The sequence below is a fragment of the Tiliqua scincoides genome, chromosome 2, assembly GCF_035046505.1.
Source record: "Tiliqua scincoides isolate rTilSci1 chromosome 2, rTilSci1.hap2, whole genome shotgun sequence".
NCBI classification, from domain to species: Eukaryota; Metazoa; Chordata; class Lepidosauria; order Squamata; family Scincidae; genus Tiliqua; species Tiliqua scincoides.
In genome coordinates this window covers 2,934,349-2,952,316 of record NC_089822.1, presented here as the reverse complement: position 1 = coordinate 2,952,316, position 17,968 = coordinate 2,934,349, and the positions used below count along the sequence as shown (strand labels likewise).

The following is a 17,968-nucleotide window of genomic DNA, read 5'->3' as shown; positions in this document are numbered from 1 at the left end:
TAAGGCCTCAGATCCCTCTTGCAGATCCCTATTCTAGAAGGTACGTTTTTGTAAAAGTCAGTTAAAAATACCGTATTTTTGGCCTTTTTACAAAACTCATCAACTTTACACTTAATTTGTAAACTAATGGAAAGAACTAGGAGGTTGAAATTACATATTTGAAAGCAGTTATGTTGGGATATTATGCACTAAATTTCACAATTATTACTTAATTATTGCTGGAGCTATTCAACATTAAACTTTGGGTTTTTTTGGAGCACGGATTTTTTCAGCCAACTTTGCTGCAATGGATCCACTTTTAATGCGCTCAACAAAAATTGTTATTAGTTTCATTAAATGGAGCGCAAAAAGTTGTATAAGGTAGCCAAGTTTCATTTGTTTTGAAAAAACAGCAGAGGAGATATTATGTCTCAAAGTTGTCAACATCTCACAATTGTACTGAACATGGTCGCAGTATGGGGTCAAAGAATATCTCCACAAATATTCACAATATCTACAAAAGCTGCATCTTCACAAGCATTCCACCGGCGAACCTAAAACTTTACCAAAGTTCGTTTGAGACACGTGGGACTTAGCACTCAAAATTTCATTAAAATCTGTGATGGTCGCGCAAGGAGCCCTAGACCACCTGACATGGAATGACCCAGGTGGAAAAGAGAGCTCAAGTTTTGAGTGAGGCCTCAAATAGGGGCTTCCCAGGTATGCTGGCTCAAAGCCCAGCCCCATAAGAAGCCTGCCGGGAGGCTCCTCACCTGAATGACCCTGCCTCCCTCAGCAGGCTCCTTACCTGGGAGAAAACCCCACCCCCACCCCACTCCAGGAAATGAAACACCTTCTGGTGAGTGTGCCCAGGACAGGGCTGGGAGGCTCCAAAGCTCACAGGGCACAAACCCCTGAATCTCAACAAGGTGCTTCTGTGGAAACAGCAGGCACTCTTGACATGCGCCGAGGTTGCACACACACACAATACGCTGCTGCCTCCTCCTGTAAATCACCCCTCTTGGGATGACGGGAACAGAGAGCCCAATCCTATGCCTGTGTATTCAGAAGTAAGTCCCATTATAGTCACTGGAGCTTACTCTAGGGGCGTGTGGGGAGGTAGGTGAGGCAGAGCCTCCCCGCCGGAGTCCTTTGCAAAGTGCCACCGCCGTGGGAGGTGCCCAAGCACCCACAACCCACGCGCAGAGCTTGGGCACCTCTCTTGGCGGCAGTGCTTTGCAAAGGACTCCGGCGGAGAAGCTCTGCCTCACCTGCCACCTGCCCCTGGTGGGGAGGCTCTGCCTCACCTGCCTCGCCCCGACTTACTCTCGGGAAAGTGTGACCAGGACTGCAGCCTGTCAGGGGTGTCCCCAAGGGCTTCCGAGCCCTGCTAGCCAAGAGGCGCAGCCCCATAGCAAGCCTGGCAGCCCCCCACCCAAGCCCCCTCAGCCTATGAGGCGCAGGCTTCCTACCTGGGAGTAAGACCTCCCAACCCCCACCGCAGGGCACGAGACTCCTGCAGGCGGCGGGGCGTGCCCGGGACGGGGCTGGGAGGCTCCGAGGCTCCCGGGGCGGACGCCCGAGGCTGAACGGGGTGGTTCTGAGGGAGCAGGGGGGCACTCTTGACATGCTCGGGGGCTACGCACACAGTCCTCGTCAGCCGGCGCTGCCGCCCCCCCTCCACGCGCAGGCCGCCCCCCCGGGAAGGATACGGTCCCTGCTCCAGCGAGCGGCTCCTTCCGGCCCCGGCCCCGCGGCCACATCCGCCATCTTGAAACAACCGCCACTCCCAGCGTCCCTCCGCCCAGCCACACCCACCGCCCGCTCCCATTGGCTGCCCCGCTCGTGCTCTGCCCAGATACGACGCGCTGAGCGAGGGAGCCAGCCAATCGCCGCCTCGCAAGGAAGACGGGGGCGGGGAGGGGTCCCTCGCGGTGCGCTCTGGGAACTGCAGTCCCTTTCTCCGACGGAGGCGCGCCTCAGAGAGGCCCTTCAGGGACTACGATTCCCATGCGCCACTGCGCTCTCAGAGAACCACAACTCCCATGCGCCTCTGCGGCGGGGCGGGGTGCCCGGCGTCGAGGAGGATGGAGGAGCGGGCGCTGCGCATCGCGAAGCCCTACCTGGACAGGCTCACCATGGGCGTCACCCGCGTCTTAGGTGAGCGCGGCGGGGGTGGCCCGAGGGCCGCGTCGCCCTGGAAACCGGGCGGGGCGGGCCCAGAGAGGAGCCTCAGTGCACAGCCTGGGGTGTCTACACACAGCCACACAAACCATCAGGGTGTGGACACACAAAATATATACCTGTACAGTACACACAAGCAATATGTATGCACACACAGTGTCTACGCGCACACTACACAAACACACACACAATATATGCATACTGCACACACAATGTGTGCACAAACAGTACACAATGCATACACACACAATGCACAACATATATATACGCACACAATACATACACAGTGTCTACACACACAATATACAAGCACACAAAATGTCTACACACACACAACATGTACACGCACGATATATAGATATACATACAGATTAAGCAATATATACACACAATATACAGAGTGTGTACATGCACAATATATATACATACAAAATACACTATATGCAAACACACAATGTGTACTCACATACAGTGCACAGTATATACACACTCACACACACACAGTGTATACACACAAACTGGGAGCCACCACCAAGAAGCCCCTTTCTAGCCCCAGCGCAGTCAGAAGGACTGGGTGACGAGGACACTCATGACGTTGACATCAGTGGGAAAGGATGTGGAACTTGTTCCAAGGCCTCTCCAAGTTTCTTATACGCCTGAGGGGGACATGATTGAGTCATACAAAATTATGCAGGAGAAGTATAAAGTGGATAGAGAGATGCTCTTTACACTCTCACATAACACCAGAACCAGGGGACAGCCACTAAAATTGAGTGTTGGGAGGGTTAGGACAGACAAAAGAAAATATATCTTTACTCAGCGTGTGGTTGGTCTGTGGAACTCCTTGCCACAGGATGTGGTAATGGCATCTGACCACATCCTTTAATATTAAAATATTTGTTTACTCAGCATGTAGTTGGTCTGTGGAACTCCTTGTCACAAGATGTGGTGATGGCATCTGGCCTGGGCACCTTTAAAAGGGGATTGGACAAGTTTCTGGAGGAAAAATCCATTACGGGTTACAAACCATGATGCGTATGTGCAACTTCCTGATTTTAGAAATGGGTTGTGTCAGAATGCCAAATGCAGGGGAGGACACCAGGATGCAGGTGTGCTTGTCTTGTGTGCTCCTTGAGGCATCTGGTGGGGCCACTGTGACATATAGGCAGCTGGACTAGATGGGCCACCTTTGGCCTAATCCAGTAGGGCTTTTCTTATGTTCCCTTGGACAAGCATCCAAGGCCATTTTAGAAATGGGCTATGCCAGATGCAAGGGAGGCACCAGGATGCAGGTCTCTTGTTATTTGGTGTGCTCCCTGGGCATTTGGTGGGCCGCTGTGAGATACAGGAAACTGGACTAGATGGGCCTATGGCCTGATCCAGCAGGGCTGTTCTTATGTTCTTAAGTCCACCAAAAAGTGCAAATCCCAGTGCAAAAGAGCATATAGCAAATCCCAGATTCAGTCTGCCAGAACTTCCATGTAAGATGAGGAAAAAATATGTCTAAATTCCTGAAGAGTCACTGCCTGCAAGTGTAGATAATACTGAGTGAGATGGACCAAAGGTCTGATCCAGTACAAAGTGACCTTCTGTCCTACCCCACAGATGTCTTGTGTGCTCCCTGAGGTATCTGGTGGGCCATTGTGGGATGCAGGAAGCTGGATTAGATGGGTCCACTTTGGCTTCATCCAGTGGAGCTCTTCTTATGGTCTCATGTTAAATTATAACAAAGGAGATTTTGATCAACTCTTAAGAACTTCTTGACAATACAAACTTTCCTGCAGTGGAGCAGTCTGCCTCAGAAGGTGGTGGTCTCTCCGTTGTTGACTATCCAGCCTCTGCTTACTGTCTGCCATCAGGCCATAGGCCCATCTAGTCCAGCTTCCTGTATCTCACAGCAGCGCACCAAATGCCCAGGGAGCACACAAGACAACAAGAGACCTGCATCCTGGTGCCCTCCCTTGCATCTGGCATTCTGACATAGCCCATTTCTAAATTCAGGAGGTTGAATATACACATCATGGTTTGTAACCCGTAATGGATTTTTCCTCCAGAAACTTGTCCAATCCCCTTTTAAAGACACCCAGGCCAGATGCCATCACCACATCCTGTGGCAAGGAGTTCCACAGACCAACTACATGCTGAGTAAAGAAATACTTTCTTTTGTCTGTCCTAACTCTCCCAACACTCAATTTTAGTGGATGTCCCCTGGTTCTAGTGTTGTGTGATGGGGGAAAGAGCATCTCTCTATCCATTTTATCCATCCCCTGCATAATTTTGTATGTCTCAATCATGACCCCCTTCAGGCACCTCTTTTCTAGGCTGAAGAGGCTTGCCGTGATTGGTGGCCATTTTGGTTCTCCTAACTTTCTATAACCTCGTGCCCTATTGGAGTCACAACCCCAACTGAACAAGGAAATATATTCTGCTTAGAAGAGTGTTGCTAGTGTATTTGAGATACTGTAATTAGGACATTAGGAGAAAAGTTTTCCAGTCAATTTTTTTCCAAAAGAGGTAGCAAAAAAGTTGGCCACCTGTACTCTAGGAAATATGTCATCTTCTGCATTTCTCTTCTTTTAAAACATTCATTTTCCACGCTGCACCTATCTCTTCCGTTATGCATGATCTTCCATTTTCCCCGAGGATATTTTTAATCTAATGTTCAGGCTTTGGAGGCAGAGTTTCTCGTTTGATGTTGGATTTGGTTTTGAACCTGTGGTTCAGTCGTCTTTCAACACCTACAGGATGTGTGTAAGTGACACAATATCCAATCTCCCTCCATGCCAGCCTGCCTGTTTTCCTTTGATCTCTCAGCACCCACATTTATTCTGTTTATCATTTGCTGGCTTGTTAATGCTTCTCGTGGAAGTTGCATAACAGGAAGGCTGCTTGGACGATTGGTCCTCATGCAAAATGGCAATATATTTGCATTAAAACTGGAACTAAACCATTTAAGCGTGAACCCAAGGATGGAGTACTAGAACATTTTCTGAGGGAGCCAAAGGGGATGAACTAAATGACCTAACAGGCTTTTCGTCATTTTTACCTTTGATGGTTCAAACAGCTCCTGAAGGGTTGGGCTGACCTTCTGTCTCCTGTGATTTCCATGCAGCACTATGATTGCTCCACTTGATGCCTTCCAGCCGTTCCTTCCTGTGCTGCTCCTTTTTCCCTCTAATTTAAAGTATAATTTCCCGCTTGTTGAAAGGTATAAAGAAGTGAGCCCTATAAGATGCTCATAAGTATAAGAAGATATAAAGATATAAGTAGTAAGATGCTTATACAGGCCAGTCAGACTACAGTAATTTGATTTATGTACAGATCTGAAATTAACATTTCAGGCTTTCTGAAGCTCAATTTTATTCTATTTATTTAATTTAACCTATTTTTCTCCCACCTTTTCTATGCTTGAGACAGCTCATAACAGCATTTTAAGAAACAAAACAAAATCCATGATATCCCTTTAAATATAGTCAGGGGAAATCATGGCAGAACTTGGTGGAGAGCATGGGATCCTTGCCCAGGGAGCTGATTCAGGCTAGGGCTTACAGAGCACCAGCTATCTTTCTCTTCCGCCTTGACTCAGGTTCCAGGCAACCAAGTCAGTATCTGGAAAAATCCTCCCTCTTGCAGAGGTGCTTCCAGACCTTCTGCCTCCCACCCAACACTTGCGTCCTGGTCTTTTCCTGCTGATTCTTATTTCCTGTTTCCTCCCAAGCTTCTCATGCCTGCCACTGGTCAGAAGACAAGGGAATGTGTCTCCATTGCCTGGCAATAGGGCCAGGAGTTTCTTCCTTGTCTCAGCATTGGAGCCACACAAGAGATTAAAAGTCCTTATTCAGCAGGTTTAGGGCGCTGTAGTTCAGTGGTGAAGTGCCTGCATTGCATGCACTGAATCCCAAGTTCATTCCCAGGTATCAGCACTAGGGAAGATTCTTCTCTCCTGAAGACCATGCTGTCAGTTGCGGTAGACAGTACTAGTTTAGAAGGACCAGGAGCCTGACCATGTATGGCAAAATCATACATTTGAACCCATATTCTGGCACATGAACAGTTGGCAAGGCCGGATTCTGCAGACTGCTCCTGCCACGCATCCTGCAGGTGTCAACATTGCCTCCGGCAGTCATCTTACGCCCTGAAGCAGGGCTGTTGGTGGAGGGGATGTCAAGAGGAAGAAGCTGGCTCAAAAGCACGTGGGTCCCAAGTCATTAAATGGAAGTTATGCAAGAACAAGTTCCCTGCCTGCCCTTGAGTGCATTCATGTTCCTCCAGGTGTCTGTTCTGAATCAAACCTTCCCTCATTCCACTCTCTTCACACAGTTGTTCATCTTGGTACTTCACCCACCATTATTCATCTTTGTTTTCCAACCTAAAAAGCCCCAATTTCCTTGCAGAGCTGGCACTGGTTCTACCAGTGGTTCTCACACATTTAGCACTGAGACCCACTTTTTAGATTGAGAATCTTGTCAAGACCCACCGGAGGTGATGTCATGACCAGAAGTGACATCATCAATCAGGAAAATTTTTAACAATCCTAGGCTGCAATCCTACCTACACTTACCTAGCAGTGAGCCCCATTAACTATCACGTTGAAAGCCTATACATAGTAGTCTGTTAAAAGTACAGATCTCCCCAAATGCAGTCACATCCCATGGTAGCATCAAGTCTAATATATGAAAAATAAAACATTGAAATGAATGGGGGTCCACCTGAAATTGGCTCACGACCCATCTAGTGGGTCCCAACGCACAGTTTAAGAAACACTGCTGTAGTCATTTCAGGGGCATGTTGCTCCGCTAGTTCTAGTGCAGGCCCCTCTGCATCTTCATATGGGCAGAGTATGAATCTCCACAGCAGCCACTCTGCGCTTTTTTCCTGTGCCCTGCCTCTTTCTTGGATTCCACAGCCAGGGGACAAATCACAGGCTCTACTTTTCCTTTGTAGAAACTTCTCCAGGAATTACAGAAGTGGTGTTTGTAGAGAAGGAACCAGCGGAGCGCCACGCCATTGTGTCCTGGGAGCAGGTAGGCTGGCATTTTTTATTGATGTATTTGTTTTACAGGCCAGGCAGATCTGTTGGCTTCACCAGAGTCTCTTACGAGATTGTTCTTTGGATTGGAGTTTGGGGTGAGCAGAGCCTCAAGACTAAATGTTGGGCCTGGGCTCTGTGCGTGCAGCTGCCTTTGTTGACTCAGAAGATATTTCTTGGGTGTGAAACTTTTACAGAAGAACCAGTTTGAATAGTTCGTCCTATCTGCATTTTTGTCCACTCCCACTAGATGTCACTGCCTTCCTGGGCTGAGTGTAGCAGACACATCATCGGGTTACACTGTAATGTTAGCTACAAAGGCACACTTTCAGGATTAAAGAGCTTCTTTTAGAAGGGGGGATTTTAGGCAAGGAAGCAGCACAGAAATAAGGAGTTAAATGCCTCCTACTATCATGGTCTTGGTTTGAATTGGGATGCCACATAGCTGCTACTTCAGAGCAGTGACATAACTAGACGGGGTGCAAAGCACCATGTTTTGCAGGGATCCTCATGATGGCATGCAAGCGGCTCCTGGAGCCATTCCAGGTATGTCCCCGTTTTGCTCCCGCCACCCAGAGTGATTCCAAAGGGGAGGGGCTGCTTGCACGCCACTGAGAGGCTCCCTGCAAACTTTAATGCTTTGCACATCCTCTAGCAGCACCACTGCTTCAGTGTAAACTACACACATGTAGCTGTAACTATAAAATGACTCATTAATATCATGCCTAGTTTGGTCCCTCAGAAAACAAGCCTAGTGTGACCATAGACAGCTAAAATCTCATAGGTTGGAAGATAGCTGGCTGAATCTCATGAGTTGCAGTTGGTGTTGAGTAAAGGGGAAAGATACATAAGAAGCACCATACTAGGCCATCTGAACATGTGACAAACCCTGCTAGATCAGAACCAATGCCCAGTGTCAGGGGTTGAGCCCTTGTCTTATTCCCGCCTTACCTGGCTGCTTGCCTGGGACAGAACCATCAGGCCACAGAGCGGCTGCTGCCTTGCCCGCTGACCAGGCGAGACACAGGGCAGCTGGGTGGAAGAGACTGTCCCCCCAGAGCTCACCTGACTAGAGCAGTGAGCAGGGCAGGATCACCATTAACCACCAGAGATGAGAGAAGCTGGCTAAGGTCGGGCCCCTTTAAGCCTGGAGAGGGAGGAAGAGGAGGAGTCAAGGGTGTCACTGGGGAGGATAAAAGCAGGGAAGCCTGTGATGACAGGCAGTTCTGGAGAGGGAAAGCAGGAGCTTCTGCCTGGAGACCAAGGGCCTCAGGTCCTGCCTCCAGGGAGGAGGACAAGGGTGTTGTAAACCCCTCCCCCTATTTGGTCTGAGGCTTCCCCTGCAGGGAACCCCAGGGAGGTGGTCACACCTGCCCAGGGGACCCCAAGAGACCAACCAGCTGACCTTTGGCACCCTGCCGGGCAACCCCCAGGGACCCCCTTCACAGGCATCTCTCACACCCAGTATCCTCCTTGCATTGCCACTAGTCAAGGGTCTCTAGGAGGCCTACAAGCAGGCTTTGAAGGCAGTGGTTCTGGCCTGTTGCAGCACACACACACACACCCGCAACTGGTGATTAGAGACATACCATCCCTGAAGCCTGAAGTTCCATTTAAACATCATGGCTAATAGTCATATCAAGAATTCTATGAGGTTGAGCAAAGCTTTTTAGAAACAGATACCTAAGTTAGTGACTAGAACCACACCTTCTATTGAATTAATCAAAGTAATGATCAATTAATCAAAGTAATGATGAATGGTGTGAAGAAGTACTTTTCTCTATCTGGCCTGGGCCACTGAGAATCAAAACCCAAACCTTTCTAGCCTTTCCTTGTAGGCAAGATTCTCCAGCTGTTTTAGTTGCCCTTTTCTATATGCCTTGTCCAGATTTACAGTGCTGTTCTTGTGATAGATCTGATCAACAGACAGTCCCAAGTAGAATGTATAGCAGTACTCCTAGTCTGCGTTCAGGAGGTTCTTTAAGGCTACAGGATACTAAGAGTAGGGAGCTTGAAGGGGCTTCCTACTCAACCCTTACTCTCACCACTGCTGGCAGTTCAACATATTGAAACAGAGTGAGCTCTGCAGCCAGCTGCCAGAAGCAAGATCTGTTGTCCATCATCTGGCAGCCCTGCCAAATGTTAATCAAGGTGTAATGAAAAGTTTAGTGTCTATTTAATACTGTTAATAATAATAATAATAATATTTCACTTGTAAGAAAAATGTAACACTGGTTTTTATGTTGGTTGCAAGAGATTTCCCACCCTTTCAAACATCTTGCATGGGGTTAGATACTCTCCACTGTTCATGCAGTGAATGTTTTTCAGTTCTTCCTGCAAGGTTCCACCCACTTGCTCCTTGCTTTCATTAGGATCCATGCACTGGTGAAACAGGAAAAAAAAGGAAATCCTCACCTGGTGTTGCATTTTGTTTTGACTACATCTGCCTCATGCACTGTCCTCCTTCTCTTGATAGTGCTGCTCAATACTCTGCTGGGGGAGGAGAGAGTTTAGGAAGCAAAATTTTAGAAGAATGTAATCCAGGATGCTGGAGAATTCAGCATAGCAGTGACATCAGCCAGCAGGAAGGCAGGCAGCTCAGTGGAAGGGTGTCACAAACTTGAACAAAGTAAGCTTCAGTGGTGCAAAGTTATAGATGCAGCAGGGCAAGGGGTCAGACTTGACACAGGCTGACAAGAATATCAGGATGACAGCACCCCAGGCGATGGGGAAGTGCTCTAGGCCAGTGCTTCAAGGCCAGCTGTATGGAAAGGTCAGACCAAGCCAAGCTGGAGACAGAGAATAGCTTTGAGGGACTTGCAGATGGTAAGACAGAGGCATGTACTTGTTTCTTGTACTCTGCTGTCCTCTTTGATCCAAAAGAGTGCAGGTTCTTCAAATGCAACCGCATCTGTCTTGATGAAAAGCAATAATGGAGTGAGTGCAGTACACATCTCAGGTCATGGTGCCTCTTCGCACCACTTTTCATGCTCTGGTAAAATTGTCATTCTCCAACCAAGACTTGTTTGTTGGATCTGTTTAATGTAAGACCAGCAACTGGAGCCCAGGCTAGGGCTGTGGTTGCATTCATAGAAAATCTTGAGATGCAGTGGTTTGGTGCAGCTGGCGAGACAGCATGGAGCCTGTGATTCTGTCACCAGCTGCCAGTCTCTTCGCTGTAGTTGAGACCCAGGACCAGCTCGGGACTGGTTGGATTAAGAGTTTGCTGGCCAGTTCATTTCCAAAGGCAGCAGAGGGAAGTTGTGAGACAGTCATCAGTACCAGCAGTGTCTCTTTTGCTTCCACCCTCGCCTTTGCCTGCAGAAAAATGCTTGTGTCCTGCCTGAGGATTTAAAGAATTTCTACCTGATGACGGATGGCTTCCATATGACTTGGAGTGTCAAGTTTGATGGTAAGCATGCCCTCCGCTTCTCCTTTTCCAAGCTTCTTTGTTATCTAATCCTTTTTCTCAAGTTAAATGGTTCCTTTTTGTATCTTAATTTCATTAAGGTTTAATCCAGCCTGTAAGAAGCAAACTAGCTAAGCAGTTCAGCAGCAGAATTAACTTGAGAGAATGTAGAAATTTCATAGTCTGGAATAAAAAACAATCTCTGGTTAAGGGACAAAACTTTGCCTGAGACCTTATCAGTTCTTCCTTATTTCAACAGAAATGTTCCACGTGCTTTCAAGTGCCTCCTCACAGATGCAGGGACTAGAAACATTTTGTGTTTAAAGCAGGGGTGTGGGGCAGGTTGAAAACAGAAATTCTCAGGAAGCCTCAGGAAGAGACTTCCCTCTTCAGAACCAACACTGTAGATTTTGGGGACTCCTGCACAGTTGTGGCATATTGAGTACAGCCACCCAGAAATGACCATCTCTTGCAGATAACCCCATGCCCTTGGGCAACATGACCATCAACAGCATCTCCAAGCTGAGCCGTCTTGGGATATCTGCAGCCTACACCTTGCCCAGTGCACCGACTCTTGCTGACTTGGAGGATACCGATGAGGAAGAAGGTGCGGTTCCCATGACCACAAGGAACTTGGTCCCTCTTTTCTCCCCCCGCCATCAAGCTTTGTCTTTTGCATAGCTGTGTGGAAGTAGAACCCCAGTTTTGTTAACTACCAGTTATCCAGGTAGTTTGGGTTTTCCTCATAAGAACAAATTAAGCTGCTTTCCACAGACTATTGTTTCACCAGGCCCAGTATTTCCCAGCCCTACCTGCATGCAGAGAATCATGTGATCAGCAACTGAGCTGCGTGCCCCCTCCCCCAGCCCTTCATCCCATGCCCAGGATCCTTGAACGAACAGCTCTTTTTATCTCCTGTTTCTGCCAAGGTAACCAGGACCAGCCAGAGAAGCCTCACTTGGACTCTCGCAGTCTCATATTTGAATTGGACCCTTGTGGTGGGAATGGGAAAGTCTGTCTTGTGTATAAGAACACCAAGCCAGGTACGTGACCGCCTGGGCTCCAGCAGCCAAGATGGTGAATTTTGTTTCAGTTCAGTGAGTGAAATCAAGCTTTTGCCCCTGTTGCTCTTTGCCATCCTTCCCTGTGGCTCCCTGTTCGCCTTCCCCCCACCTCTTTCTGTCAGCAACACAAAGCTTTGTGCTCTGCGAACTTCTTGTAGATTCAGTTCCTCCTTCTTCCCCCCCACCCTGCCACATCTAGTTCCGATTCTACCTGCCCAGCCCTCTGCCTCCTCCAACTCATCCTTTTCCAGCTCCCCTCATCTACTTCTATCTTCATCTCCTTCTGCCTCCTGCATACAATCTGCCATCTGCTAAGCCCAGTTCTTTTCCCCCCTGCACCTGTCTGGCCCGTAACAGCCCTCACTACAGCTGTGCTTCTTCTGGTCAGCATTCTGTGGCTGAGTCCTGCTTTTCCCAACTCGCTGAAAAAAATTGGTGGTTGACCATGCAGTTGATCAACTCCACAACTCTCCTGGTGTTTCAACCCATTTTCAAGCCTGTGTGACTTGGCCTTAAGAGTGCTTGAAGTCCGAATAGTTTCTGCTCCAAAATACCAGCCAAGGCGTTATAAAAAAGTAAACCCTGGCTCATGGTCCAGCCTGTCTTTCCTAGCCACATCCTTTCCCCTATTCATCAGCCCAAAACGCCTTTCTGGGGCTTCAGTCAGCCAAGTTCCCTCTTATAATGCCTGAACAGGCAGATCCGTTCCATCTGTGGCTTGTGTTGAGACCCCTGCATTTTATTATCAATTTCAGTTGTCACACCAGACTCGGAGATCTGGTTTCTGGACCGAGCCCTCTACTGGCATTTTCTCACCAAAACCTTCACTGCCTACTACCGACTCCTGATTACCCACCTTGGGCTTCCGCAGTGGCAGTACGCCTTCACCAGCTATGGTATCAGCCCCCAGGCTAAGGTGAGAAACTGTAGCAGAGAACAGTACCTAAGTGTTTGCAGCTGAAAAAACTCCACCTGAGAGAAAGCAAGCCTCTCTTCCCCCAATCCTGCTCTTCAGCCCTTGCAGGAGAGAAGTGTATGTGACTAGTCTGGATAACTCAGGGCCCAATCCTGAAAGTGCACGCTGGCTTACCAGCTGTTGCAAATGTGTTGCAAATGTGCCGTAAAACCCATTTGCGAAGCCCTAGCATTGGTGGAGTGCTCATGCTAGCTCAGCGCTGGCTGGCACCAGTACTCCATCACTCAGTAGTCACACAGACCGTCAGGTGGCAGAGAGGTAGGTGGGGGGGTGGAGGGAGGAAGCATTTTGGGATGGGGGCAGGTGGGGAGAGTGCAGAGAGGAGGTAAGCCGAGGGAAGGGACCAGGGCAGGAGGGAGGTGGGACCAGTGGAGCTCTGCTGCACTGCATCCTGAGCATCCGTCTTGGGTCTGCCGCCCAACAAAGGGTTGCTGTAGAATCGAATAGCCCCATTGCAGGGTTACTTTCCTTACCTGGGGAAGGGCACAAAATCCCCTTCTCTCAAGATGCTGCCGGCGCTGCCTCATTAGCGCTCAGGATGCTGTGGCAGTCATTTTCGGCACCCCGAAAGCCTCATGCTCTGGGCAGCATAGGATTGGGCTGCCCATCTAATACTCGCTGTATTCGGATTTATACACTGTGTGGATTTGTACACAGTTTTGATAGTCTGAGTGGTTCTGGAGTACAGTAGTGAAGACTGAGCTTTAAATCAGAGCTCAGGTCAACCAGAGACCAAATCACATAATGCACAGGTTCTCAAAGTGTGCATCACAATGCCCTGGGATGCAGCAGTGCACTCACAGGGCTGCCATGGGATGTCCCCTCCTACCAGCTCTCCCAGGCACTGCCATCTTGCATCGTGTGAAAGCTTGCATGATCCAAGTGGGCTATGCCCAAATCTCACAAGGTTTGGGTTACTCAAGATTTCGCACAGTTTCACACAATTACTCACTATCTTGGGTTACTCAAGATTTCGCACAATCAAAGATGGTGGCACCAGGTTGAGCCAGAAAGACCACAGGGGAGCTGTGACCAGGGTTTGGGAACCACTGTCTTAATATAATCCATAGGTCATTAAGAGATGGGCTTAAAACTGGAAGCTTCTCTCTTTTACACAAAAGCAGCAATAAGGGCAGGGGTGAAAGGGGTTGGGTTTGTGGCGCATGTAGGGAGTGGGTTACATTCTCCCTTTGTGCTAAAATCTGAAATCTCAGAAAGACTGACAGGTAGCTCGTTAAGAACCTCAGACAACCTGGCTTCCCCAGTGCCTTGTCCCATGACTACCAAAAGCAGCTTAGTACATGTTTCTCACACTCACAAAAACCTCCACAGAACCCAACTTTGTCAGAGGATTTGGATGTCTTCTATATATAGAATTTTATTTAACACAGACATGCTGCAGGGTCCCAACTATAGTGATACCAGAAAAACGTGAGCGTCTTTCTGTTTGATTAGAGCTGGGACATTCACTCAGTTAATTGATTGGAAACTTTTTGATTGGTTAAAATGGGGCCAACTATTAACTGGACACCTGATTTTTTTATTTTTTTTTTTAAAGCAAGGTGACATTTTAAAACTGCAGATGGAAGAACTCCTCAAAGAGGACGATTCCCTCCTGTGTGAAAGAGGAGAAGGGAAATGCCTCTTGGGTGATACCAGCCATAGCCTGTGCAGACACTGTTGAAAAACAAAGAAAATTCTGTCTTCTGTAAAATTGCCTTCCCATTCAAATTCATTCTGGCAGTCTTCTCATTAATTGTTTGACAGTGCAATCCTGTGCCTTACTCAGAAGTAAATTTTGTTCAATGGAACTTACTTCTAGGTAAGCATCTTTGGGATTGCAGCCCAAGTTTTTTTTTTTTTTGGATGACAATCCTGTTTATGGTATTTTCAAACTCAAATAGGAGGTCTGTGTTACAGTTTTGTGTCACAAACAACATGCAAGACCTTCTAATGGACAGAATCTTGCTGTATCCAATTGGGATCCTCCTAAGTCTGCACTGCCTGTCCTGACCCACAAGTGGTGCCTCTCACAGGTTCCCAAGGAGACAAAGTTATTTCTTAGCCCTGCTCCCTTAGAATCTTGAACCGGCCAGGGATTGACCTTGGGACCCACTACATCCCAAGGAGGCAGGCCCTTTGCCTCTGAGCTCCTCTATCTGCATTTAATGGGTGTTACACCAACATTAGCGGCCATTGCATTGACACTGTGCATATGATATTGTAATTTATTCTGTATGGTCTGGTATGGGAGGAGGTCCATCATGGGGGTGACGCAGTGAGCACTCCCATTGGTTGACGGAAACCCTTGTGATAACACTGACCACACTGGTACACCCAGAGGAGAAAACAAGTCAGCTGCCAGACTTTACCCCAGGCAGCTGTTTTATCAGAAGTTCAATAGCTTTGTTATCAGATGGGCAGCTCCTCTTAACAGCCCACTCTGAGCAGAGTCCTGTTCTGTGGAATTGAGAACTGCACCTGCATCAAGGCAGGAATCCAGGTGCTCTTCTCAGGACAGCTTTTTCAACCGCTGTGCCATGGCACACTGGTGTGATGCAGATGCTTTACAGGTGTGCCACAGGAGTTTGGGAGAGGGTCATTTATTAGTAGGGCCATTGGGGGACGTGAGCCCCCACCACCACCACCACCAACAGCATGGTGTGCCTTCTCAATGATCAAAAAACTGATGGTCTACCTTGACAATTTTAATACCTTTCAGTGTGTCATGAGATGAAAAGGGTTGAAAATCATTGCCTTAGGGGATGGTGGTGACCTCCGGAAAATATATTATTTTGCACCTCTAGCTCTGGGGTGTGTGTGTGTGTGTGTGTGTTTCTGGTTTTTTTGGAAGCGATCCTGCCCAGTGCTCTGGACTTTGCCTCTCTTCCATCCTCTCCTACTTTTAATCAACTGTTTCAGAGCAACATGAAACCAAGAGCCATGCTCGCCAAGGACTGTGGTGTGCTAGAGGAACAGCATGCCCCTGCCTCCAGCAGCTCCAGACATCAAACATGCCTCTGCCCCAGGCATCACAAAGAAGAGGCAGGCAGAGCTAGGCAAGGGTCAGCAGCTTGATAGGGATCTGGTAGCATCCTATTGGCCCTACTGGTCACCTGGGTACTGCTGAGCTGGTAGCTGTGAAACAATTCCCCAGCCATCTGCAGTGGTTGTGCTGGCAAACAAGGGAGCAGAGAAGCAGCTTCGACAATGTGCGAAGGATGCCTTGGTTTGCTGCCGGTCTACACTTTGAGGCCCCTGGTGACTTAGACACACTGAAGGGTATACACTATCTTGGGAATGACTTGCCTGAAGTACCTTCAAGGCAAGGTCCTGAGCAGATTAGTCCAGCGGTTCCCAAACTGGTGGGTCACAACCCTCCAGGGAACTGGAAGTAGGCTATTCTGCCTTAAAGGAAGTGGCTCAGGAATGGGTCCCCATGGTGCCACAGCAATCACAGTGCCGCAGGGACCCAGGGGCATCCTAATGTGCCTGGGAGCATCCTGCAGCCTCCTGAAGGCTTGCAGCCACTTCTGCAACCCTCCATGCATCTGCAGTGAGCTCTGATCTGCTATCAGAGCTCACAGCCGGTTTGTGGGATCACTGCAGCACTACAAGGGGCACCCCCTGCCCTGCCCTCACAACAACTTAGTGTGGTACCAAAGTCCGAGAGGGACTTTGGGAACCACTGAGTTAGACTAACTAATCCTATGTAGGTCTACTCAGAAGTATGTCTCACTCTGTTCAGTGGGGCTTACTCGCAGGAAAGTGTCTTTCCAGTTCTGAGACTGTCAGTCTAATGTACCTGGTTGGCTGGTTGTTGCCTCTCATTTTTACTTTCTGTTTTCTAGCAATGGTTCAACATGTATAAACCCATCACCCTCAACACGGAAGAGCTCTCGGAGGAGGCTGAGTCTTTTGTGAACAAGCTGGACCCCAACAAGGTCTTCAAAAGCAAGAACAAAACTCCGGTACTCAAGAAGAAGTTGCCAACCCAGCCACCCCCCTCCCAAAAAGGCCAAACGGGGCCAGCCCCCAAGAACGCAGCACCGTCCGGGAGCTCTTCAAGGAGACGTGAAGCTTAGAGTTGATTTTCCTTTGGTCTTCCAGGCTGTCTCATCCCATGACTTGCAGGTCTTCCAGGCTGTTTGGCAGCTTCTCTGGCTGCTTCAGTCCACTCGTTGTATGTGGAAAAACCTCCTGGCCAGTTGTGACTGTATCCACGTTATGTGGGACTGGGATCAAAAGATTTGTGTTAAAAGTATCTAAGAGGCATCCAGGCTCTGGTGTGGCTTCCTGCAGGCCAAATACAGCAAGTGCTTTGGGCTGTGTCAGTGGCATTGCTGCTGTGCTGGAGGGACATGGTCTACACTGGTACTTGCTCAGAGGCCAACAAGAACCGGAAGGCAAACTTTGGGGAGCAGGGCTGCTCTCTGTGGATTTTTTCCCCACTTTTATGTAGAGCTGATTAAATGAAGAAGAAAAAGTGGCAAACACAACCATCCCCTGTGAAGTGAGATGGGGAGTGGATGGAAGCCATCAATTCATTGCCTTCCTATCATAAGGCATCAACTATGATCATCTCAATATTTTGAGATATACAGTAATCTAAACATTTTTCTTGTACCTGCATTTGAACCTGAGCACTCTTGACTCTGGCTCCTGAGAAGGTGAAAACTTGGCAGTTGCCATGGTTGCAAGAGCTAGAGGATGGTTTATTCCCATCATCTCAAATTTTTTTTTTTTTGAAAAGTTGGACAAGATCTTCTGGCTCTGACCAAAAGTCCATCTAGCACAGCAACCTCCACAAAGGCTATGAAAGCAACAGCCTCCCCACACACTCACTTCCCCCCCAATCAACAGCTGGTATTAATCACTATATAACCTCTGAAGATGGTCAGCCTACATAACCATTATGACTAATATCAATTGATAGATCCGTTCTCCTCCATGAATTTGTCTACCAGGTAAAGTAACCTTGCTTGGAAAATACCCTGCCAGAGTTCTTGGGAGAGCAGACCAGAGCAGTGGCCTGAATCTGTCCAAAGCAGCTTTGCATGTTCAAGGGAGCTGCAGGCCAGTCATGGCTACTGCCTTTGGTAACACATGTGAAGCTCTGATGCAGTCCCACACTCTCCTGCCACACTACACATGCAGCTGCTCTGTATGTTAAGGTGGCTTTGCCTCCTCTCTTGAGCCAGAAAGCAGGCACCAGCTTCCTCTAGAGCAGGGGTCTCCAAACCCCGGCCCGCGGGCCAGATGCGGCCTGCAAAGTGCCTCTATCCGGCCTGTGGCCAGTCTCTGATCCCCTGAGAGCCTCTGGCCCA

The 17,968-nt window shown here is 48.5% G+C and overlaps 2 protein-coding genes across 3 annotated transcripts in view; one reads left to right on the top strand and one right to left on the bottom strand.

Moving 5' to 3' along the window:
• Nucleotides 1-1,772, bottom strand: part of KIAA1328 (KIAA1328 ortholog) — a 258,629-nt gene extending 256,857 nt beyond the window's left edge. For both annotated transcript variants that reach the window (XM_066618101.1, XM_066618102.1), the window contains exon 1: nt 1,692-1,772. In XM_066618101.1, coding sequence (XP_066474198.1) covers nt 1,692-1,749 — 58 coding nt within the window. In that variant the 5' untranslated portion in view covers nt 1,750-1,772. The remainder of the gene's footprint in view (nt 1-1,691) is intronic.
• A 274-nt stretch (nt 1,773-2,046) lies between these two features.
• On the top strand, nt 2,047-16,916 carry TPGS2 (tubulin polyglutamylase complex subunit 2). Its single transcript, XM_066614869.1, has 7 exons — nt 2,047-2,139; nt 7,108-7,187; nt 10,517-10,604; nt 11,077-11,208; nt 11,531-11,644; nt 12,421-12,581; nt 16,493-16,916. The coding sequence occupies exons 1-7, from the start codon at nt 2,067-2,069 to the stop codon at nt 16,724-16,726; spliced, it is 882 nt and encodes a 293-aa protein (XP_066470966.1). The 5' UTR covers nt 2,047-2,066; the 3' UTR covers nt 16,727-16,916.
• Nucleotides 16,917-17,968: the final 1,052 nt, after the last annotated feature.